The 24,739-nt window shown below is 40.7% G+C and overlaps 1 protein-coding gene across 1 annotated transcript in view; it reads right to left on the reverse strand.

Annotated features, from left to right (window-relative positions):
• Nucleotides 1-24,739, reverse strand: part of KMT2C (lysine methyltransferase 2C) — a 167,604-nt gene that overhangs the window by 86,152 nt on the left and 56,713 nt on the right. Inside the window, 3 exon segments of the mRNA XM_088534769.1 lie at nt 15,039-15,148; nt 16,316-16,455; nt 18,513-18,719. Of these exon segments, the coding sequence (XP_088390895.1) occupies nt 15,039-15,148; nt 16,316-16,455; nt 18,513-18,719 (457 nt within the window).

The following is a 24,739-nucleotide window of genomic DNA, read 5'->3' on the forward strand; positions in this document are numbered from 1 at the left end:
AAAGAACTAAGTGAATTAAAAGAAGATTCACGACAACCAGACCCATCATCTGCTCTTTTCTGGTAGCCACAAGAAATTGCTGCCTGATTTTAACTAGTCAGGATTAGTGTCGTTTTATCTTCCCTATATTCACCATAATCTCATTGCAAAGCCACGTGGTAGAGCCGGGAGCTGAATGGGTTAGTGTCCTCAACCCAACCAGACCCTCCAGTCTTTGGGGTTGACCATGGTTCTTCAAACTCCTTTTCTTGACATTCTTCCTCCATTGCTACGTCCATCCGAAACTGGCTGCGCTCCTGTGGTTTGGAAACTCAGCCCACACCACAGCCACGACTGGCTTTAATGGAAAGTGAGGGCCAAGCTCTCAAACGGGGACACAACAAAAACCACGTTCTTCTCTACAAAACATTCACTGCACCTTTACATCAACTTTTCTACTGCCCTGCACTTTGAAGGAATGTCCTAAAATATTAAGCAATTGCAATTTTTTTTTTAAAAAAAGAGACGTATATGTTCATTATAATGTGGGATTTTATCCAGACAGTACTAAAGCAAATTAGAAGTCATGTTTTATCCTGATTCTATTGCCCGTAGAATTACATTACAGTGTTACTGCCTCAGCTAGGGGACAGGTAAGAAACAGCACTATTAGGAAGCAGACACAAATGAAAGGTTAAAACATGGACATGGAATAAAAAACCCTAGTTGCAGCCTCATTAGCACAACGGAATTAAATCTTCCGACCAGCTATTCAAAAAGGGATTTCAAGCAAAAAGACAACTTTTGCACTGATTATGAGCTTACGTAGCTTTGCAAGAGTCATCTGAAAAAAACACTCTTTACCATGAGCAATTTTTATGTTATAATAGGGTCTCATAAACCAAAACACAATCCATCTGTCCTTAATTAAGCAACGTGATCTATTATCTCTATGAGCAATTTATATGTCAGGCACTTTAGCTACTTAAAGCTCCTGTCATATGAACCGACGCTGGGCAAGAAGCGGACCTTAACTTCCTGTCATTAACGAGGCCTCGGAGAAACGTGAGCGTAAACAGGGATTAATGCAGTGAGTTTTCGGCTAGCTCTGGTAATCTTCATTGATTACTCTATGACCTGGAAAAAGTTGTATATTGTTTATAGACACTAAGCACCATTAGCACCTCTAATGCCCAAACCAATGTTTTAAGTACCATAAAACACTACACGGAAATTGCAAGAATATGGCAACAACAACAAAACGGAGAACAAAGTTTCCCATTGAACTATTGATTATAAAAGGTATTAATTACAGTTATTTCCAGGAGTAATGGAAATTACCTTCTAGTTGTTGAATTTGATAATTATGCCAAACATTTGGCAACTTCAAATGGAGAGATTTCGGTTTGTGTGAAAGGAACTTTGTTTCTCCTTCCCAATTCTTATCTCCTTTCCTCACACTTAAAAAAGTTAAATAAATGGTGCTGATATCAAGGCGTATTAAAAAATTGCAACACCGAAGCATTTATGTTTGGCTGTTTTTTTCCTTCGCAATATTTTTAGCGATAACATAAAGAAACAAGTTTGGTGATGGTAGACAATATACCTGAAGCAGTTGGGAGGAAAATACGCAAACCTTATGGCCTATAAACTCTTTTTCATATAACCTGAACGTTGCCCAAAGCCTGTCTATTCATAAATCCAACCGAAGAGTTTATGTTCCCTGAAGCTGCATTCTCCTCACCATTAAATAAGTGAGATGAGGAATGGCAGGCATGTGTCTTCCTCTACAGACTCTGTCTTTACTACGGAGAAAAGAATTCTTTAATTCGTCTCTCTGCTTCCTCCAAGGCTTTGGATAAAACAGTCATCCCAAGGAAATCTGAACTTCCCGCTCCTAGCAACTCTTAATTCTCATCCGATATCCCCAGTGACAGAAGGGGGCCCATGAGCCTCTTCTTTAGTTACCACAGTTAACAGAGAAGAAGTCAATAACGTTTGATATAATTTAAATTCACATTTAAACTTGGTTTCAGGATCAGTAACTTCAGGGCAAACGGAGCAAGAAAAGCTATCACCAATTTTGATTTTGAGGTTGCTTTTTTGACAGATTCAGACTGTTTTATCAGTACCATTTGATTCATGCTCCAAAGGAATTAAGAGGCATCTGTACGCATTTCTTTTGGTTAGCAGAGCCCAGGCTGAGCCACAAATTCTTGGAAACGTGAAAAAATAATTGTGGGAAACATTGCTACCCGCTCACTCCTTAATGATCATCTTCTCTAGGCATCTGCTACTGAAGACAAGCACTGGGGTGGAATCGACTTTCTGTCTGAGCCAGCATCGCTCCTCTTATGCTCCTAAATCACATATAAGGACTCTGGGGTGGCCTGTGAATTCTATACATTACGTCTATGCTACAGGTTCTTGGCTGCTCCAGCAGGCTGACAGAATGACACTGGCAGAGTGTCAAAACGCACCTGAGAACAGGTCTGCAATGAGTGCCTAAGCACAGCAAGGTGCTGAAGGCAGAAAGAGACATCCTGATTTTTTTTTTTACCCGGTGCGCAGGCAGACGGACAAACATGGGTCAAGGGAAAGGCAGGAGAAGGGACTAGACCGTGCCAGAGCTCCCCTTTTCTCGGAGAATACCTTAAGACATTAAATCACATTTGTCATACTTTTTTTCAGTGTTTTTTTTCAGCTTACTGTCTAAAAGTGTGCTCCTTTTCTCCCCTAAAAAATACAGTCTCGATTCCTACACACGTTATGGACTCACAGCTTCAACAGGGTTCAGAAAGGAAACAAATATCCAGGCCAATTTCTAGGTAAGTCAAAGTGTTTTCTAACTCAAGTTTTAGAGGTTTCCAATTTGCTATCCAAAATTAGCAGATATCCTTAAGTAAAGAAGTATCCAACTCTAACTTTGTCTTCTTTTGAAGGAAAAAAAAAAAAAAAGACCACAAGATGTGGTCTTTTAAAGCTAGATAAACACACTCTTTGGAGGAATTCTTTCCCACACAAGTATTTCTTCACCAATGTTCACTACCCTCAGATCACCACAGAAAAGTTCGTGCAACCAAGATGAATTCTTTTCAGCGCTGCTTGAACAGTCTGCACAGCCACGCACCAAATAGGGAGAAAACAACGTCGTATCGAAGAGGTTTTTACTGAGGCAGCCACGTCCATCCTGTAGACTGAGCTAGGCACTGGTTCTTCTGCAAGTGATCATAGGATTAAAGACTCCATAATTAGGCATGTGCACAAAGGAAATCAATTCTATGCAGGAAACCTATCTTTTGGCATGCCCTAACTTGGTATATTTCATTTTATAATCTTAATAATGGGATCTTTTGACAAAGACTTTGTAGGTATATTAATTAACTTTAACAGAAAGTGACTGCCAGTAAAAGCCACTATATATACTTAATGATATATATTATTTATAAGGTAATAGCTGGGATAGGGTGACAAGGAACTCTGGATTATGTACACACACATAAAATGCAAGAATTTCCTGCCCTTAATACCTTGCTCGTTAGCGAGCACGTCCTTAGTATTCCCTCCCCACTGACTGCAATCAGTACCTTATTGTTCATAATTCCTATTTCCTTGGCTGTTCCTAAATTGTGCTCTCCAAATGGCACGGAGTCATTGTAAACAAAATCCTACATCTTCAGTTCACTAATTTTTGTAAATTGAGCTCAAATAAAGCAATTAGATGCCATACTTTGAAACTACCAGCTTGAAACATTAATATAATTTCTTTTCTAATAAATGCTTCACATGTTTTATCCGGATGAGGCTTTGGGTTTTTTTCTCCTCCCAATTTGACTAAATTAGTCCCTCCCAAAACATTACATCCCCAAACATTACATACCCTAATTTTTTTAATTCACCACTACAAAAAAGAAATACTAAAATAAACCAAAACGAACCAAGTCCACAGCCTTGCTTATCATTAACTCACATGGGAGCTCTGACAGTGCTTGGGAAGCACCTGAAGGGCGACATCCTGACCTAGGATTTAAAGCCCCCAAATGAGGGCTCAGCCATTTAGCAGGGAACTCAACTGCTGTTCTGGAGGGTTCGGGAACGAGGGGGGTTCGTTCGGCATCACGCTGCCTCGGTAGCTGCTGAAGAAAAAAAGCTGCCAAATTTTGTAATGAATTCCACAGAACATTAAGTGGGATGCTTAGCAGAAGCCATAACTGTTAAGTAAATGATATCCTTTTGATGAATACCCTTATTTGAAAGCAACATTGATTCTTCTAACCCTTTAGCAGGGTCCCAAAACAGATGTGCACAACTGCAAATTCTGTTTGCTTTCAGGTTTACGAAGTGTGATGACATTTTTACTATCATGCATGAGCCCGTTTACCCAGGAGTAAAATAAAACACAATAATTCTTCGCCATCTGTTTGTTAATTTTGCATTCATTTAACTTTGCATTGCAAACTAATAATCATTTTCTTATAATATGGTTTGTTTCATTGGTAGAAATTACAGCTGTTCAATTAAAAAAAGAACCGTTTATAACACTATACAGTTTTTCACTAAATGCTTCCATTGCTCTTAATTATAGAGATATTAGTGCCATCAGAAGGAAAAGAACTGCCAGAGACTAGTGTTGTTTTGCATGTCACAGATTCCCTTAGTAAATGTACATATTTCTGCACCAGCACCAATTCCCACCTAGTGTCTCTTACGTTAATACCCCTTTTCTGCAGTACAGACCTTTGCAAGGTTTTTAATGTCGCCATGTGTAACACGCCACTTACATTCTTGAAAGAATAAGGGACATACAACTAGATCAAGCCTCCATTTCAGTACAGTCAAATGAATCAGAGCCCTCTTTCTTCCTAACATTTTTTTCCTTAATCTCCAATGACAGGCTGAAGGGATTTTTGACAGTTTTGTTTTTATCTGCTTAAATTATAAGAAGTTATAATAGCTTTTTTGCAGGATGTTTAGAGTAAAATGGGGAAATCCCTTTCTTCAAAGTAAAACCACATTAAGACGATGTGAATAACCCATCAGTGGTGACTTGCCTCATCAAAGGACACGGGCCCAGAAGAGGAGGCAGCCGGAGAGCCGCGGAGTCCTGTTGTGGATTCTGCCTTACCCTCTGGACAGGGTGTTCTTGTGTAGCTCTGCACACACTAGGTTACAATTAAGTCTCTGAACGCAGCCTGTCCCTGCACTGGCTAAAGTCACTGTGGTTCGTAGGCTTCAAACAATCACTGCGTACAAACAGTCTCTAGGAGAGACACAACTCGCTCAGCTAATTCACGTGGGCAGCCCAGTGATACCAGGCAGACTGCTCAGAGGATTAAAACATGCGAGATTCAATCGTTATTTTCTAAACCCAATTTTGCTTAATAGCACGGAAACCTTTTCACGAGATGAGCATCCCACCAAAGTGTGTCAGGACATTGATGCTCTCGGATGAATACAAGAAACACCCATAAAGCAAGAGACACCCTTACCATCGACTGGATTTATTTCAACTGAAGAAGTTAAAGAAAGATAAGCCCCAAAACGTGCACTCACCTAGAGAAACCAATTTCCTGAGTACCAAGCCACCAGGCTCGTGTAAAACGAAGGGAGGCCCGGCCAGAGAGCCCTGCGGTGCTGCTTGGCCTCCAGCCCTACCTGTGTCACGAGGATCCTGACTTTTTAGATTCTCAGATGAGTGAGCACTGCTGCCAGGGCCGACCTTTGCTGGGGGACATATCCATCAAAATATTTCAAATCTGACAGAAAGGAAACATGTCTGAAGGGGCCTGAGGCACAACGTGCTGCCGCAGAGGCACAACTTCACTAACAGGCTGCCCAACAAGTCACCCTCTATTTCCAGCCCCTCTCACAACAGGAAAATCACCAATGTGACACCTGAAACTCTTAAACACTCAACATACCAAATCCACCTCCCTTTGGAAAATGTGTTTTCCTCACAAAGCCCCAACAACCTTCCATCTTCTCATATTATTTCTCTAAAAGTCTCCATTCACTTTTGAAGGTTTATGATTTGTCAACACATCTCCCTGGAAATATCATCCAACTAACACCTGATATTCCTGTAACAACCAGCAGTCATTGAAAGGAGAAAAAAGAAGCCCCCGTGTTTGCTTGGATATTTGACAGCAGTTTATGTAGCTCCAGATTCACTATTTACTCTGCAAAATCTGCCAGTCTTCCCAGTTGTTTGCAAGGCAATTGCATATAGAAACAAAGCAGAAAAATATTTTCCAACAGAAACGTTTTATTAATTAAAAATTGGACGAGACAAGGCTGTATGTGGAAATACTTGCAGTGATATTAAAAATGGCTAGATTGCAGGCTGAATGCATATATTTACACGGTATATGAAGTAATGCCACTTCATAGCAATCTATGTGGAGCGTATCATGTTGTCTTATCAAGATCAAATGCTCTAGAAAGCGATTTTCCTTTTTTCATTTTTTAGTAAAAAAAAAACCTTCCCCTCGATGGACTAAAGAGAAACATGATGTCTTTAAAGGAAATATGTTAAAAATCAATGAAAAAAAGACTCCCCAGTAGAAAAGCTTAAAGAAAGAGTTCATTTGAGAATGAGCCACTTCATCAGTTCTTCTGATTATTATTATTAAATATTATTATTAACAGTACAATCATGGCTATGATTCATGCTACACCAACCAGGTAGTTTTGGGCACCTGACCTTTCATTGGCTGCCTACCTTTTATTTCTAGGTAGGATTTGCAGAGAGGAGAGGACAACCAGGCAAATGGCAATCAACAATATTAATTCTTTAGTTAAGGAGACCCCCAGCAGTAGCAGCAGTGAAGGAAATTAGAAAAACTAGCAGTACTGCAAGCAGTGGCTGTGCTTATGGGGGAGTGGCCGGGTTCATGAAGGTCACGGTTCACAACCCACCTCTCTCGCGTGGTTTGTCCCATGTTATAAAAAACACTGCAAAGCACCTGCTTTAATGGCCCTGCGTCACGCAGATGCTGCTAATATTTATGCTCGGTCTGCAACCCCGGGACAGCGCGAACGCTAATGGAAGACAATATCGAAATCTTCAGGGAGTTCAAAATTATTTTTTGCTAATGGTCTGCTAAGTACTAGGCTCAAAGCAGGTTTTAAGCTGCTGCTGCTGCTTAAAAGCAAACACAAGCCAACAAGCTCCAAGAGCAGCACTCCCGAGTTTTGTTTTAGAACATGGTTGTGTGGTTTGGAGGGGGAAGGTGAAGCAGGGTTGGTGAAAACCCTGACTGAAAACCTCTAATATAATTTAAAGAAACCTGTAATTAGCAGCACAAATTACTACCCAGACTTTTGAGAGGAATAACCATCACAAACACTTCAGTGCTCAAACCTCATGGAGCAGCCTGAAGTTCAGAGACCTAATGGCAAAAATAAAGTGACCTGAGTCTGTAAAACCTTGACAAGATTAAATAAAACATTATTAAGAAAGGAAAACAGCTACAAAACCAAAACCAGCCAGCTGCCTAACACCACCCACCAACACCTCAGCCAGCAAACATACCTACAACATACCATGAGATGTTCTTCCTTTTATTCCCATGAAGGACACGCTTCTGAGGGCACGGATGGTGCCTTTTGTATCCTGTAATGCTCATAGCATAATGAAGACCTGTTCTTGACCAAAGCTAGCTAATACTAACTCTAAATGATTAGGTAGCCTTTTTTTAAGTTACAGTCACACAAATACAAAATTAGGCTTTTAATGACTAACAGCAACAAAATCAGTCAACATAAGCTATGCAAAAGGCTGAATATTTTAACACGAAGCAACAATGAGGTGACGGTAGGGAGGATAATGAGGGCTGCATTCAGAAGCCTTTAAGTTATATGAAATAGATCCCTATTTCCTATATTGCCACACTTCCTTTTACTGGTTTTTATTGGCTGTCTGTTGGCTTGCTTATTAAAAGACGTGGTTAGTGCTCCTACTTTTGCATAATAGATCTCCACTCTTCTTACATTGCTGAAAACATTAATGGAATAGTAACTCAAATAAATGTTTAAATATTTGCAAACTTCTGTCATTTCCTTGTTCTGCTTTGCAGACTTGGGGGCACGACGCCGACACGGAGCTGCGGGATGGAGGCCGAGTCCTGCTCTAGGCGGGGGCACCATCCTCCTCCGGGGGAATTTCGGTGCATTTCAGGGAGCAGGTTCATTTCAACTACGGCTGAGCACGACGTACAAAATAATTTCCTAGAGATAAGTTATAAACTCTTGAAATCGCATGCCCAGCAGCTCAGCGTCACCTCAGCATTTCAGATACCGGGGAAAAAAATGTATATTAACTTTTTTTTTTTTTGGTGATGTTATGAGAAGAAAGAAGTGTTTTCTACCCAAGTGGCACAAGAGGGAGAAAAGGCCTTTGTGAAGCAAACTTTTTGTCTCAGACTGCCCCTAGCATCTCCTCTTTGCCTGTGCTCCAGCCATCATCACAAGCTCTTTGGATGTTTCTCTACAGGAATGATTCCTCTCTGCTGATTCTAGGGCTACATCCTCAGAGCGCAGGGAAGGAGCATTTCTCAAAGCATTTGTACTGGTGAAAACCAAACAAAACACCTCTCTCAAAGCCAGAGGAGGAAAGCTTGAGGCTGCCTCTGCTTTCCTGCCTCAGTGCCAAGATAAATGATAAATAATTATTCTTAAAATACAGTTTGCAAAGCAATCCCATTCCCTCAAAAATGACCCCATGCTGCTCTTCACACCTGCAGGGCTGAGGGGCTACCTAGGCAATTCCAATAAAGCACACAAAGGCACCTAAATTCAAATAGAGCACTGAAAAAGCTTGATATTTTACTGTAAGTCCTCTCTTATTCAGAATAAAGCTTATTATATAAACCTAAAACACACGTATTAGAATATACAAAGTGAGCACTGTCTCTTCGCAGTGTTGGCAGGAGCTCCAGCACATATTGCTTAGATGGAACAAGATACACTTCCACTATAATCAGTAAGTTGCAGTGTGCATCGATAAAAGTACTTGCTTCAAAGTCCAATATATAGGGTTTTTTTTTTCAAACATTTGGAAAGGAAAATGCAGGCATAAGAATATAGTTCTTACAGAAAGGTCATGACAAAGCAAATCAAAAAGTTAAAAGAAGCCAATACCTCATCTGAGAGGCCAAATACTGCTCCAAAATGTGGTTCATGGATTTAACGCCTCCCTTCATCTTGGATATAGAATCAATATGTCTAAAATTACATAAAAAACTATCTGTAGCTAAGTCTCATTATTGTGTGTGTGTTTTTTAATCAAAAAATCAGAATTACTGTGGCAACAGGCTATGAGACAAGCTCCTGCTATAAAAATTGAAAAATCAGTTTAAAATATAGTTGTTCCTGCATTAATACCCATAGAGACCTCAAATCAAACCCTTTGTCAACACTTGGTATGTTGTTACTCTACTAAATATTAGCATTTAAACATAGCTTCATGTTTCTCAGGAAAACAGTATTTTCTGTTTCTTGAGATCATAATTTAACAAAAAGAAAAAACATTTTCATTTCAGAAGTACTGTGCTGTAAAAATCCTCTGATTACAAGAACTTCCTCTGAAGTAGAGTAAGACTTTCCTCATCATCCTGAGGAGTAGGGAAGTTCCCACAAATGTCCAGAGGAACTCCTAAGCACAAGGGGGAAAGCTGGCACTATCCATGTAAAACTAAAATACATGAATCCATGGCTGAACTGTTACAGCACTTCTAAAGCACGCTGCAAACAGAATGGAATATATTTTCCCCTGGCTTTAAGAATTACTAGCTCTTTCAATAATGAAACATGAAGAAGCAGCTTTTCAGGCATGGAAGATACAAATCCTGCACTGCATCCTCAAGAAGGAATTCACCAAATGCTCTCTTCAGCTAAGCAGGTTCATATATGAAGCCGGCATTGTCTCTATATTCAAGAATTTGTAATCTAAGGCATTTTCCACATACAATTTTGGTACTAAGAAAAATAAAATTAGCTGAAAGAATAGTACGGTTAAATAGATGCAATTCTTCAGAAAAGACAAAGTTAATAGTGTACTGAGATGTTCACACTTCTCTCTGCATACAAGGACCAGCAGAAGGAGGTCCAGATTTAGCCAAACAGGTTTTCAACTCACTTAAAGCAAATTAACAGTCAGTCAAGTCTATAAGGCACAAGTCAACAAAAAGGCAATAAAAACACAGTCAAGTCTCAACAAGATAAGGAATACACTAAGCTTAAGATGAGGTTATATTCAAAATGGGGACAAACACTTAAAAACAAGGCACCCATTTCAAAACTTTCTAATTTTCCCTCCATTTCTTTCTTCCTCTTTAGAGTTTAACTTGATAATGGAAAAGTTGAGCCTTGAGCCAACATTTAAGAGGAGCAGATGGGAAGGGCTTGAAGAAACCATTAGGTGGGATCTTTAATGCATAAGGCCCACTGGGTTGTCCCAAGCTGGGAGCATCCACAAAGAGCCAGCACCATCTCCTGCCTCTGGTGATGGAGCTCTAAGGAGGTTGCTGGCAAAAAAAGAAATCAGAGTTGGCACTGCCAAGCAAAAAGGGGGTTGCAGGACACTGAATCACACACAGTGAGGCAAGATTGCCTGATTAGGTTGCCTTTGCACAAAGCAGCAACTCCTGCTGTTCTCCATAGGGATAACAGGGGAAACAGGGGTTGCAGAAACTCAGCTGGAGCTGGGAGCAGATGCCCAGGACATGGAGAAGACTGCCCTGATTAAGTGAAAATGGATGGAAAAGGGAAGACGACAGCAATTTTTCATCTGTCTTTGGCTGCAAAAGTCTTAGTCCTGAAAACATATTTGACTCTTGTTGGGAAAACAATATCTTTAAAGTAGATAAATACGCCAAGAATTATATACACATATATCTTACGCAATTGAAATCTGTATTTTATAAAATGGAAACCCAAGAACAGTATTTTGGAAAAAAATGATTTTGACGCTTCACTAGTATCGTATCTTCCCTATTCAATCTTTAAATAAATGGCAATCACCTTCTTGGCTTCCACCACTGCTGTTTTCTCTGACTTTAGCGTCCTTGATAAATTCTCCCAGACTTGGAAACTGCTTTCTAGGTCTTATCAGAAGAGAAAGCTGTCTGGGAAAGTTACCGCCACAACCCTTCCCTGTGCACAGTGTGTTCACAAGTGGCTTGAACACATTATCTACTGAGGCACCCGTAAGGTCACTTCTCCAACTGAGCTGCTTGAGCATTAAAAACAAATAAAAAGGGTTTTTTTTTTCATTCCAACTTACACCATTTTTTAAAGCATTCCTGAAAACATTTTCTTTCTCAGCTAGCTGTGTGTCCCGTTTGCTACTGTGTCGGCCCAACCCAGCAGGGTTCTTCAAGGGGCTTTACTGCACTTTGTTGCATGTTTTAAATGCAGGATAAAACTAGAAGAGATTTGGGAGCTTGTATTGGGACAGAACAGATATAACTGGGTGATAAAAGGCAGGTGGTGAAGTTTATTCTTTCCTTAGCAGAATGAAGCTAAACAGCCACCTATCTGGCACACTTAAAACAAGCAAGAAAACTACAAAAAAGGATTTAAACATATCTGAAAACATATGAAAACCCACTCTTGCTAGAAGTTAAGCAGTCATAGCATTCAGTGTGCTAGTCACCTGGAGCACCTATTTTTTCCTTGCAACATTTTAATTCAGAAAGTGGTTCTCAGAAAATCCATGATTCTTCCTCTCAGTTGCTCCACAGAGTAGAGCAAGATGAGCACTAAGATGACAGCAGTCACCTGCGCTGCCCTTGCGGGCTAAAGCACATCTGGTACCATGAAGTTAACAGCTTTTGGTTCTCAGTTGTTCTACAGTAACACGATGTGCGAGATTTCAAAGACCTCATATATATGTATATATTTAACATTAAACGCAGGCAAAATCAAGACTTGGAAAGAAAGTCAAAGATTCCACTTCTGTCTAGACAACAGATATCTATAGCAGACAGGTCAAGTGTCTGAGGAAATAAATTGCCAGGCCTTCAAAATGAGGGAATCGAAAGAAAAAAAAAGGGAGGAAGCAGGAAGAAAACCACATGGGGCAGAGCAACTTGTGAAGCACGTACGGACACCAAAAACCCTATGTTAGTGTATTTGAAACTCTCAGGAAGCAATGGCTGACAAACAAAACTGAATTACATGCACAGTGTGGCATAGATTAATAAAATATGTCCACACAAGCTTTATTAAGGCGATTGCAAATTGAGTGAAGCCAAATGGACATCTCAACTGGTAAACAGAGTAATGAGAAACACTGTCAAACCCAGTTAAAACAGATTTGCAAACAATAGATTTCCTAACTAATGAGAAACAGGAACATAGCTAAAAAATTAGAGACCCTCAAGATAAGAAAAGGTCCAAAACGTTCTCCACAAAGAGAGATGAAGGATTGAAAGGAAACCAAAGGACTTCACTATTAAGATAAAGCTTGTTGCATTATTAATCTCTACATGAATATTGTAAGGAAAAGAAAACACATTTTCCTAACGAAGGAAAAATGTCATTAGTGTAAACCACATCATAAACACATATAATGTCATAGGATCTTCCAAGAAGACCAAAAAGAAAAGCAAATTTAGTGGCAAGTAGAGGAAATAACATAACATACAGCTTGTTTTTATTTAAATTATTTTTCTATTAGCCCGTGAGCACATACTTGTATCTACGTTGCAAAGAGTGTTTAGAACATTTAAATAGAAACTTGACTCTTTTAAAATGCAACAGCATCACTCCCCAGAGACGCCCCAAATGCTAACAAAACACATAAATATACAAAACACTATAAACACTATAAATATACAAAAAAAGGAAAAAAAGAAAATTAACTGGAACACCTTTCAATTGAAAATGAAAATGCTTCACAAGAATTTATGAATTTCTCCACTTAATGCTGACTTTCCACCACATAGACCAGCAAAATCAGCAACTTATATTTTTTGTGTGTTTCTTCATCAGCACAGTGACAAATTGAATAGTTTTCAGAACAGTGAGAAACCCTTGGAGAGCTCCATAGCCTGGACACAGCCAGCACACACAGGATTCCTTCAGCTCAAAACCTGTTACATAAAACTTAGAGCTGCCCCACGGCGCCGCTTCACAGTCAGGAACAGAGAACTACAGATTAGCTACATTTTTTTTTGGAAAAAAACAACAAATAAATAAATAAATAAATAAATAAATAAATAAATAAATAAATAAATAAATAAAGGCCAAAACCTCCCTGGATATCCCCCGTGTGACCGTGGGCAACATCTCATCTAGCTCTCACGGTTCTCTCAACAAGAGAAGTCAAACAGAACAACCAGAACAGCCGCTTTCTCTGTCAGCTACCGCTGTCCTACAGGGAGGGAAACTTCCCAACAGTTTCAGCAAAGTCTGCAGACAACAGATGCAAACTGGAATTTCTTTCATCTCTCTGCATTGCAGCCTAAAAGCTTATCTGCAGAATTTGAAAACATGAGCAGAGAAACTACACAGTGGCACATAAAAAGACAAGACCAAAATCAAACTGCCACACAAGAGAGACAGAGAGGTGGAATTCTTAAGAATTCTTATTTAAATGTTTGCATTACGAACACCTACATAGAAACTTGACATTAAGCTAAGGCACCATCAATATAGATACCTTACAGAGAGAAACAGAATTGAAAATATGGAAACAGAACAAAATTCAGTAGAATGAAATACAAAGCTCAACACTGTTATCAAGAACTTCTGTTTTAAGTTAGAATATTAAATTGAAAATAACTACAGATGGGAAGGGACTGCATTTATCTGCTAATCACAAAGTGACTACAAACCACCATCGTAATCGGCAAAAACAAACTAATAAAGAAGTCTGAAAAACTTCCAGTAGTGGGATTAAAAAAGCCCATTCTGAATGTTCTTTCAACAACTATATATACATATAAATACGCACACATATCTACATATATATCTCTAGTGTATGCACAAACATATTTTTAACATCTTCTACCTCATTGAGAACTTAAGCTGTCTCGTTTGTTCATTCTGAATAGTAAATTGCTTTGAAAGGAGATGTACAGAAATCAAATTATTCAAACCAAAGCAGTTATTCAAGTATACGTACAAGCAGAAGGTGCAAGGAAAGCTGGATCGGAAGCAGTATGGGAGATTATTTTCAGCAGCTTTGTACTCTACACTATGGAGTACATTTGCTGATACCTTCAGCATCATTTTTTTAATCTTAATATAATGCATGAAAATTTCCAAGAACCAAATAAAAATAAACATAAGCATGCTCTTCGAAAAAAAAAGAAAATTACACACATCTTTCAATAGAAAAACTGATTAATGCAGAAGAAACTAAAATAATCTACTAGATGAGAAAAAAATAAAACTAAAAATTAAGCAAAATATTGTTAAGTATGTATTTTCAACATTCCAAAACACCAAAGAGAGTGCATATTTTTCAAAGGTCTCCACTTTTTCCAATAGTTTATCATTTGAAATTGAAAGACCAAATGCAAACATCTTTATTTCTATCAATATTTAAAATAACAATCTAGGCTTTACAGCGACCATCATTCTTCCTATACCAAATTACAGCTAAAACTACATGAAATAAAGATTTTATGACTACATTTGAGTCATGCAACTTAACAATATAAACTGATGAAACAACAAGTAATTTCTGTGTTCTGCAGTGCAGTTGCTATTTTGAACTCCACCTGCCTTTTGCCTGTACTTCCCCTTGGTCAGCTGGGTGCTTTCCACACTCCAGTCACCTCAAAATCGCCACTAAGTCTACAGTAATAATATATTCCATACAACTCCAGGAGCCTCATTAATACCTTGTAACAGGAGATTTTAGCATGAAGACTTGTCCACTGCAAGTTTAGTGTGTGGCACTGAGTGAACATGAGCTCAGTGAACTGTATGAGGGCGTTTGTAGTCTCGCCCTCCTATTTCATTGATTTACTGTCTGCTCTTCTCCCTCCTCTCCACCCTCCACCACATTTTCCTGCTCACTTGAGTGTTCGTGGCGTTTTACTCACTTCTGTGCTCCCTGAGACAACAGCTTTGTCCACGTTCACTGATAGCTGCTCTTCAGTCTGGCAGACTCCCCAAGACCACTCCGCACAGCGGTGATGAGCCCAGCAGTGACCTAAGGCATCGAGAGAGAAAGAGCTTCCGTTTCACAGCTGTATCAAACGCTACCTGGAAGCAGGGAACTTGGCTTCAACAGCAAATGCTCCCCAGTTAAAATAAATAGTCCTGTTACTTCAGAAAGTATCTGTTAAAAGACAACTTTCTAATTCAGTCCTGGGAAAAACACTGAAAATGTAAATGAAGAATATTTCTTCCCTCATCTGAAGGAATCCTGTGACCGCTTTTTATTAGGTTCAGGATGATGGTTTTTTACTGGCTGCTGGAATTAGGTACTGGAGTCAGTCAAATTATTCAGCAACAAGGTAAAAAATCTCTCTAAAATCTCCAAATAGTAATGATGATTTGAAATAACTTAGATTGATTAGTCCCACCGCTACACTATAGTGTAACTATTTAAAATAATCCATCAAAAAACAAAGCTTTTATTTAGGTTTTGAAATCAGCCTCCACAATCATAACATAGAATAACACAATCGCAACAAAGAATAACATTTTTATTCCAGCAAAAGTTTAACTTCAAATAAATTCCTATTTCTGAGGCAAAATATGAGTGGACTCCTGGCACCAAAGCACTCAAACATAATGTTTTCTGAAACAGTAATTCATAACTAGATGTGAAGAAAAGCTCTTGATTAAAACGAAAGAGTAAAAGGCAACTAAACAGTTTTCTGGCTGATAATCCACAGGCAACAGAAAATATAAGGAGACTACACGTTTACCATTTTGTCAGTACCTCATCTTGTAAATCTTTCCTTGCAGTATTTTAGCTAGCCCTGCATTAGCAGCAGACTAGGTAAGGGTAAAACACTAGGCCTCTAGGAACTAAATCTATACCATTTCTTTTCTCTCCCTCTCCTCAAAATACAGTCATGAAACTGAGCTGAAGATACTACTTCTGAACAGTTTCGTGGTAGATGACAAGTATTTCCCTACGTAAAGCTGAGGTGTCAGTCACAAAGATTCTGCCTAGTACTTGAAGAGGAGACTCTCCAGAAACACCAAAAAACACTGGCAGAAATGAAGAAAATAAAATCAAACACTTGATGAACACCACAGCACAGAAAACTAGGAGCTGAAAAACTTCACTTATTGCCACCACAGCTACCGCACTACCCACCAAGGGATACGAGTAAGAAAAAAAGGGTTAATAATATTGTCTTACCTGTTGGCTCAAATAAGGCTTGAACATCAATGTCGTCTGGTAAGCCAACCAAACTGAGTTCATCCCAGAATTTGACAACCTGATCGTCAGAAGCAGTTTGGGTGCTTACGCTTGTACATGATGATATACTCGATTGTGATCTGTAACAGGATGCAGAAAAACAGACTTAGAATTCTTATTCATTGGTGAACTAGTGAGAAAACTCTCAAGTGGTTCAAAAGTCAGAACAAATGAGTATCAATTTTTCCAAGCATGATTGAAAATGTCCATTGACATGAGCAAAGCTGCTCTTCCTCACACCCAACATATTTTCCAATGACAAAATTTTCAATTCAAGCTGCTACTCAATAGGGGAAAAAAAAAAAAACGTGCTTGCCACAATGTCCCTCCCCTGGCCTGTTCTTTTCCATTTCTTCAGGGCATGCAAGTTTATCATTTTTTTTAATGTTAAAAGTTGTGTTCAATATTAAAACTTGCCCGCCCCCAGGAACAGAAAGCTAAGTGAGAGCAGGCAGTGTGTGTTACTCTGAGGAAGAGATGTGGGAAGAAGAGGCTGGAGGGCGCGAGCTGCAGCTTTTGTACAGCCCTCTCTCTGTAACCTTCAGAGCTGGTCCATGGTGAGCACTGAGTGTATCCTCCACGGAGAGGGCCTGCGCCAGCCAGACTAAGGGGTCTGGCTCAAACACAGCTAATGAACATATGAGCAGGGGGTAAAAATAAAACCAGGAGTTTAAAAGCAGCTCGGAAAGAGGTATCTTTATTCCCATGTAATCTATGTATTTAAAAAAAAAAAGGGAAGAGATTACAAAACTCAGTGATATAAAAATGCTACTACGTTGACATAAGAGAATCTAGTTTATAAGTTTATTAAAAAACACGGGCGAGAAGAAACAACAATCATTTGTCCCTCAAATTCCGGCATCACCAGAAAACAGTTAATAATAATCAGATTAGTTCATTCGCAAATGAAATTAATGACTCCTCCTCCTCATCTCCTGTAAGCAAAAAATTTTCTTGAACAGCTACAGAGCTGCATCCAGATTCTGATACAAAATCTGGTCTGATCCGATGCTCCAGGGGTTCTCAGCGCTGCCGTTATGGCGCTGGGAACTTTAATTTTCTCCCTCATCGCTAACTCAGGCGTGTGAGACAGCCCGAAACTACCTTTATCCCAACTGCTTTGCTCCTGCTTATAACCTCTAAAAAAAGGACGCTGAAACCGATATCGCCAGGCGATGATAAACACTACCCGGCTGCCAGCGAGCTAGGCCAAGAGCTCCGGCCAGCCAGGGGATTCCACCCTGTGGCAACTCTGCCCTCCCGCAGACAGTGTGCGCTTCGCTGCGAGGATTACACTGGGAAGGGCGGGGTGAGGGAAAAAATGTGGGAAAAAAACAATCCCTCTCGCACATTTTTTACAATTTCCGGTTATGAAAGTCCCCAGGGACGCGGCCTTTCATTTCACACCGCGAACGCCCTCCCGCTGGCTCAAACGGGCGCGTTGGGGCGCTCGGTCTGCGGCGGCGCCGCACGCGCCGCGAGGCCCCCGCGCCCCTCAGGGCGCCCCGTCACGGCGTGGGGGTGGGGAAGCGGCGCGCCCCGCCCCCCGCCGCGAGGGAGCCAATGGGCGCGCTCCAGCGCCGCGTGACGTCACGCCCGCCGCGGCCCTCCCTGGCGGGGGCGAAGCGCCGCGCGCGCCGCTCCGCCCGGGCGCGCAGGGAGGCCCCGCGCGCGTGTCCGCCCGGCGCAGCCTCCAGGAAGCGGCTCCGGGTGTCCCTGCCCTCCTCCGGCCACCCCGACCTCCGGCACAAGGAGCCCCGCGCCAGCCGGGAGGCGCCCTCAGCCCCCCGGCGACAGCGAGCATGTCCAGCCGCAGCCCTCGGCTGGTACGGGCCGCCTTCAGCTTGTCGCAAGCTCACACACAGATCTGTGCCTTATGCCAAATACATCTCTGTTCTTTGTCCTTTTAAAGAGTAAAGGGTCTCACTTCAGGGGAGAAACCAATCCATAAAGTAGAGGGCAATTTCTATATGTCTTGCATTAAATATATATACACGTGTGTGTGTGTGTGTGGACAAAACGACACGCTCACAGTTGCATGTTGCACAGTTGCATGCCTGTCACCATACAGCACTTCCAAACATGCTCCCCAAGCTTCACAAAACACCAAGTTTCATCCGTGGTGGCGCTGACTTACTTCTTGTGTCCCCGTTGCCTGCGTGGCGCTGAGTTTTGCCTTGGAGTCCTCTCACAAGCTCCATCGGTGCTGTTGCTGCCTTCGCTCTTGCTTAAAGGCTGATTTTTCCATGGGATGACGTACCCAGGAGTGGGACTGAACTGTTTTAAGTCTCCTTGCCCTAGTGAGCTCCGGTCACCACAGTAACAAAAGGCGCAGAGTTGTTCACTGTGAAAGGGAAGATCATTACTTCGTTTTTTTTTTTGAAGAAACAGCAAAGGAGATCCTATCAAAGATCGACTTTCATGGCTATTTAAGCATTTTTAACAATGAAAACTCCCAAGTAATATACTCTTGCAAGCTGATTTCCAGTTACATAACAGAACTTTCACTATATTCACACAAACCAGGGCATATGATACACACAAACTCAAATATCCCCTTTACTCTAGCATTTAAAAACAATACCTAAAACTTTGACAAAAAGATTTTTCTTTGTTTACAGAGCTGGGACTGTGAAGACATCCTTGTACCATTTGCAATTATGTTTTCACATTCGTAGCATAACAACAGCTCTGAAATGACAGCTCTGACAGCACTCCTTGTGTCGCATCATATGGAAGCCACTGAAAAATATTTCTATAATAAACATATCTACAGAGTTAAAATGCGAACTTCTGCAACTAATGCCATTCCCATTAAAACAGCTTAAAGGGAAAGCCATTTAACACATTTGCATGCTTAAATGGGCAATTTTGTTTTCTTCCTATGTATGCCCCCTAAGGCCCCTAAAAGATGCCTCAGGGAATGTGGCACCTGGGAAGATGCCTGGTTTTGAGTGGCTCCCATTTAAATAGATTTAAGTGCATCTCCAAAATGGTGTATTTGGGTTTGGGGCACTCTGTGTTGGGCAGGAGAGGGAGGAGGAAAGAGGAAATCTTAAGGCTGAATTCCCATAAAATAACTCATTAGATCTTGGAGTATCTGTGCTTTGCAGGCAAGTGACGTAAAAGCAGTAACAGAAAATGACAAAATTAAGAAAAGGGAAGTTTCTGGCTCTGAACAGAAGACGGTGAGAACCCAGCAGGGCCCTCTCCCTAGTGCTCAGACTACTGCCCACCAAGCTCCTGCTAAGAAACATCCCTCTTTGCACATGTCCTTGGCCACATGTCCCTACACGATCCCACGTGAACCCAGGGCCAGCATTAGGCGGCACAACCACAGGGACAGGCCGGTGGATGAGAAGTATCCAACACTTTGCAGATTTTTTTTTTTTTAACGAGGTAGCCAAAGATGGAAAGATGCAAAGAAAACAACAACAAAGATATTGCAAGAAAAGGGGAAATTGAGTAGTTGGAGCTGCTCTGCACAACTTTCTGCTTTCTAACTTACTTTTAACATGATAAAACAATAAATAAATGACTATTTGTATTTCTGTAAGCACACCCAGTAAGGCCTTACAGGCAGGGTTTGTGTGGACGGTGCAGCAAAGCACTTCACCCTAGCTGAGGCCAGAGAGATTTCGGAGGAGACTTAAAGAGATTTAAACTGGCAGCATGATGGTATCTAAATTTCAGCAGATACAAACACAAGATAATCCACAGTGGGATAAATAATTATGCATATATCCTGTTGGGACAGACTGACAAACCTCAGCGAAAGACTTGAGGATACTTATGACTAAGTAAACAGACCTCTTTCCTTAAAGCACAGAAATAGCAAACATGCGATTGGCAATGTTAACATTTCTGGAAGAGAAGCAAATAAATAAAACTCTGAAGAAGTGATTAAGCTAACGTTGAAGGCGAGGGCAATGCAGAGCTTTCCATGACAGCTCCTGGCAGCCACTGGGCGCAGGGACCTTGTGCGTCCCAGTGTCTCGGCCTCTCCTCGGCACGGGGCGGACGCCGGGGACGTTTTTGCATGGGCAAAGTTATGTCTGCATGGGCAGAAGGTGGGATTTTTAATTCATATTATCTGGGGATAGCAGGAAGGACTTCAAAACTCTGCGTTGGTATGTCAGCATTGCTGGTGGAAGGTCTCCGTGTGCGACACGAGCGCAGCCCGCATCCACAGGAGGCAAAGACATGGAGACCCTGGCACCTCTAAGATCGAGCCCATGATCGGTTATCACAATTAGCATATTTTCAGAACAGGCTAATTTAAAACACGGCAGAAGGACAAGGTGACGTCTTATTTTTTCTGCAAGTTCCTGAGAAAAAAAAGAAGAGTAAGCTTACCAATACTTTTTTTAAAGTATATTTACGCTGCTCTGGATCAAAATACAAATTCATTGTTTGTAACTTCACCTTAATTCCTAAGCTTTTCTAGAACAAATTCCATTTTTTATAACCTTTTAAAACCCATAGCTGGGTCAATACCCATAGGTGCTCATGGACAGCACTTCATCCCAACTGGTTTCATCCATTTGAGGCACACACAAGCACACACACAAGAAAAGTGCTCAAAATCCAATAGACAGACAACTGGATTAAGGAAACACAGACAAAAGGTCCTATTGCCTTTTATTACAGCTGATGTCTACTGCCACCAGGCCATTACAGGAGACGCAGACTTCCTCGCAAGGTGTGTCCTGGTAACAAACATGGAGATTTCAGCCCTCTACCAGAGCTATTTTGTCCATAAATTCTTATTTCATTAAACTGTCTGAATCAACTTAATGTTCTGTTCCACAAGGACTTCTCAACAAGCATCTAACATGCTCCAATCCTCCCCAATCCACATCCCAACAAAAGCAAAGCCAATGCCCCAGAGTCAGTTAAGCCTGGAGGAAGGGAGAACAGTCACCATTTCCTCTGCTCACCCCATGACATACAGTCATTAGGACTCATCCTAAGACACAGACTTTCCTGTTCAAAGGATTTCATTTCAATACGCTAAGGATTGGGCAACTGCTTGCACAATATTAAATCACAACCAGAAAATACGGTCTAGCTTGCCTGTAAATATTCATGGAGGGGATCAAGGTAAAATCGTCAAACTTCCGTAACAGGCACAGAGACCAGGATTACCTGGACTTCAAGACCATCAAGGATCCCTGTAGTGGAACTTGCTGAAGTTTGCACAAAGTTCCTCCTGGATCCTCCTAAACTGTCAAACAGCACCAGGGTATCCAGTGTCGGCCAAGACTTCTTGACAGCAGGCAGATGTGCAGACTGATTAATAAACACGATTTGTTGATGTGCTGGCCCGTACCTCTCCAGGCTGTGTTCATGCCCCGGCACAAACCCTCAGCGAGGCCCTGAATCCGCGTGACCCTCAGCGCTACTAGACATTCACCCACATTTTCCTTCCTAATATTCATATAGGGTGGGACTGAGGGCACTGCAATGATTTGGGGATCTGACTATTACCTGTAATTCTGTGTATGAAGCCAGAGGAATTAATTTCCTTTCCTCCTCCTCCTAGGTGTAACTTCACCATTATCCCTTCACTGACACCCAGACCTTTACGATTCCCTGACTGTCTCCAAGATCCCCAGAAGCAAGAGGCCTATGTTCTGCACAGCTGTCAGTAAGATGCTTTAAGGCATACAAGGCTTTTTGTACTGAATGGTGAAGGGATGGGGAATTAAAGAAAATCCAAGTCTCCTGCTTCCCAGAGAAATTTTCAAGGTCATATTCTTTCAGCAAACATGCACAGATGAACCCAACCATCCTATAAACGGAACCTGGTAACAGCACAATAAACATGAACTCATGAACTCAACTCAATAGATGCTCTCCTATCTCTTTGCAAAAGCCTCCCAGCCTACTACAGAACACCAATTATCAAAATAATTCTGTTGTGCAGTCGTCTTTTCAAACAATCCAATTATTAAAAGCAGAGGTTGTTGCCACTTAAACAGGAAAAGGCAATGTAGTAGATCTGAGGAAACAGAGGGCATGGCAATTCTAACATGTCTAACATACTAAATCATGGGTGATCATTATTGCCACAATAATGACTGCCCTGAAGATGCACAGTTTTGGAAAGCATAAAAAAATGTATTTCATTCAACTTCTGGGTTGAAATGTTCATTGTGCCCTACTTAGCTTTCATATCACCATCTGTAGGAAAAAGAGGTGAACAGGATGTCATCTGATATTTGCTATGAGTTTGTCTTTTAAGGAATTATGCAATAACTTTCTCAGCATCTGAAAATGCCTTCTTGATGCCTTTCACACACATTTTAGCATTTTTGAAAGGTGAAATTGTGAAGCGTAAACTCTTAGCTTGCGTAGGCTAAGCTGTTGCATAAATTTAAAATATGTTTTTATATTTGTTTTTCATCATTAAAAATACTTTAACACAATGAAATGGAACATTTGGGAGCAGAACAGAATTTCAGGGCATCATTTACACTGATTAATGAGGTAGACTGAAGAAAACTGGCCTTGAGAATCCATATCCCATTTAACACTGTTAGTAGTTTTAACCTATGTTAAGAGGCTAACTGAAACACTACAGGGGATCTACTATTTCCTTAGCTATGCCGAATTGTACAAAGCATTTTGCCTTCACTGTCATTTTATGCTGCGTTATTTAAAGAGGTAATTATTCTCTTTAGTGAAGATGCAACATTGTATCATTTACATAAATCCAAAGGGAGAGCTTAAAAAACGCAAATTGCATCTTAAAGGAAAAACTTCAGGTTGAAACAAGGCCAGAAGTCCACATCACTATTATGCATCTAGATCATTACACATAGACCGTGCATCCAATGCATGTGAGCTACTCACAGAGATAAAGTTCTTATAAGAACTTATAAGTTCTTATAAGTTTTCTTAAGAACAGAAAACTGCCTTTCTGTCTTCATCCAAAGACTCCAGAGCTCCTGTGAACATTTAGGGACTTATAACAAAGAGGCTTGAAGGAAAACTACCAAAGCAAACTTTGGAGAAACCCCACTACAATCTGTTAGAGCTTAAGAGGTACAGCATCACCAAGCCAATACACTGCCCTCTGGTTTAACCATACTAAAGGCAGAGAAGTACAAAATAAATGAAGACAGTCCAAAGAAAGAGAGGCAGATGTTCTCAAATGTAAGCTGTATTTAAACACGTTTTAAATGCAGAGTGCTCTCCTTCCAAAAGGAAACAATTACAGCTTAAACTTTTAAAAGCAGTTTGACATTCTACTATTACACAGCTGGTTTTAAAATGAGTATTTAGATTGCAGAGCACAATTCCTTTAAAAAAAGGGGAGGAGGGGAAGGGACTCATATGGACTTTAGATGAAGCATTTTCAAACTCTTTTTCAGTTTCAGAATGCACAAAGCAATTAAGCCACATTAGAAATTAATTGCTTCCCAAGTTTTTCAGATCAGCACAGTTGGAAGTTTTCAGCTATACAACAATCTAACGATACTCCTCCCATTTGAGAAAGCAACCCCCCTAAATGTATCACCACCAACAAAACATTTTACTGACATTTTAAGATTTAAAAAAATAAGAAAACATGCTTTTATTCACAGGCAATATATGTCAGCTTGAACCTAAACATATGCATAAAACTCAGCTGAGATATCTTAACGTACCCTAAATACAGAAGGAGTTATTAGAAAGACAATGCTAAGTAAAGTGAATTTAAAAGGTCTAATTCATGAGCATCTAGAAATCGTTCTTTAATGTCCAGCTGAACTCATTCTTACTCTGCAACAACACCAAAAACCACACAGAAGATGACAACGTGAACAGACCTCACACAGTTTGGTGACATTTAACCTGTGAGTGACAACCCAGACAAGGAAAGTCCTGTGTTTTTATCTTAAGTGTGCCCTCAGGCCCCTCGAGTACAGACCGTTCGAGCCAAACCGGCAAAGGAAATGTGACACAGAGCAATGCAGAAGCCTTCACAGAGGCAACAGCGTTCAGGAGATTCGTCTCAGGCAACTTTAAGAACACTAAGCTGCGTCTTATAGCCAGAAAATTCCTGAAATTTAACGCATACTGTGCTGCTTTGAACAGAGGTGTTGTTCATAAAATTCATCAAAATTGTTTAGTTACATGGAGAATGGAAAAGCATGCTCTGCTGCACTATTCCAATTTTACGTGATCTTTTCTTTGAGAATGTATTTAGAAAACAGACGTGATGTGCAACAGAGGAGGTTGGATCTCGACTGCGTCAGATCAAAGGTCTAACCAGCCCAACAGAGTCAGGGTTAGAACCAGGATAAGCAGATACACAGGTAGCATTTGAGACAAGGGCAAACATACATGATACTTCCCACGCCTCCAAGGATTTTC

The sequence above is a fragment of the Tinamus guttatus genome, unplaced genomic scaffold (genome assembly GCF_059628265.1).
Source record: "Tinamus guttatus ecotype Peru unplaced genomic scaffold, ASM5962826v1 Tinamus_guttatus_pri_ptg000599l, whole genome shotgun sequence".
Lineage (NCBI taxonomy): Eukaryota > Metazoa > Chordata > Aves > Tinamiformes > Tinamidae > Tinamus > Tinamus guttatus.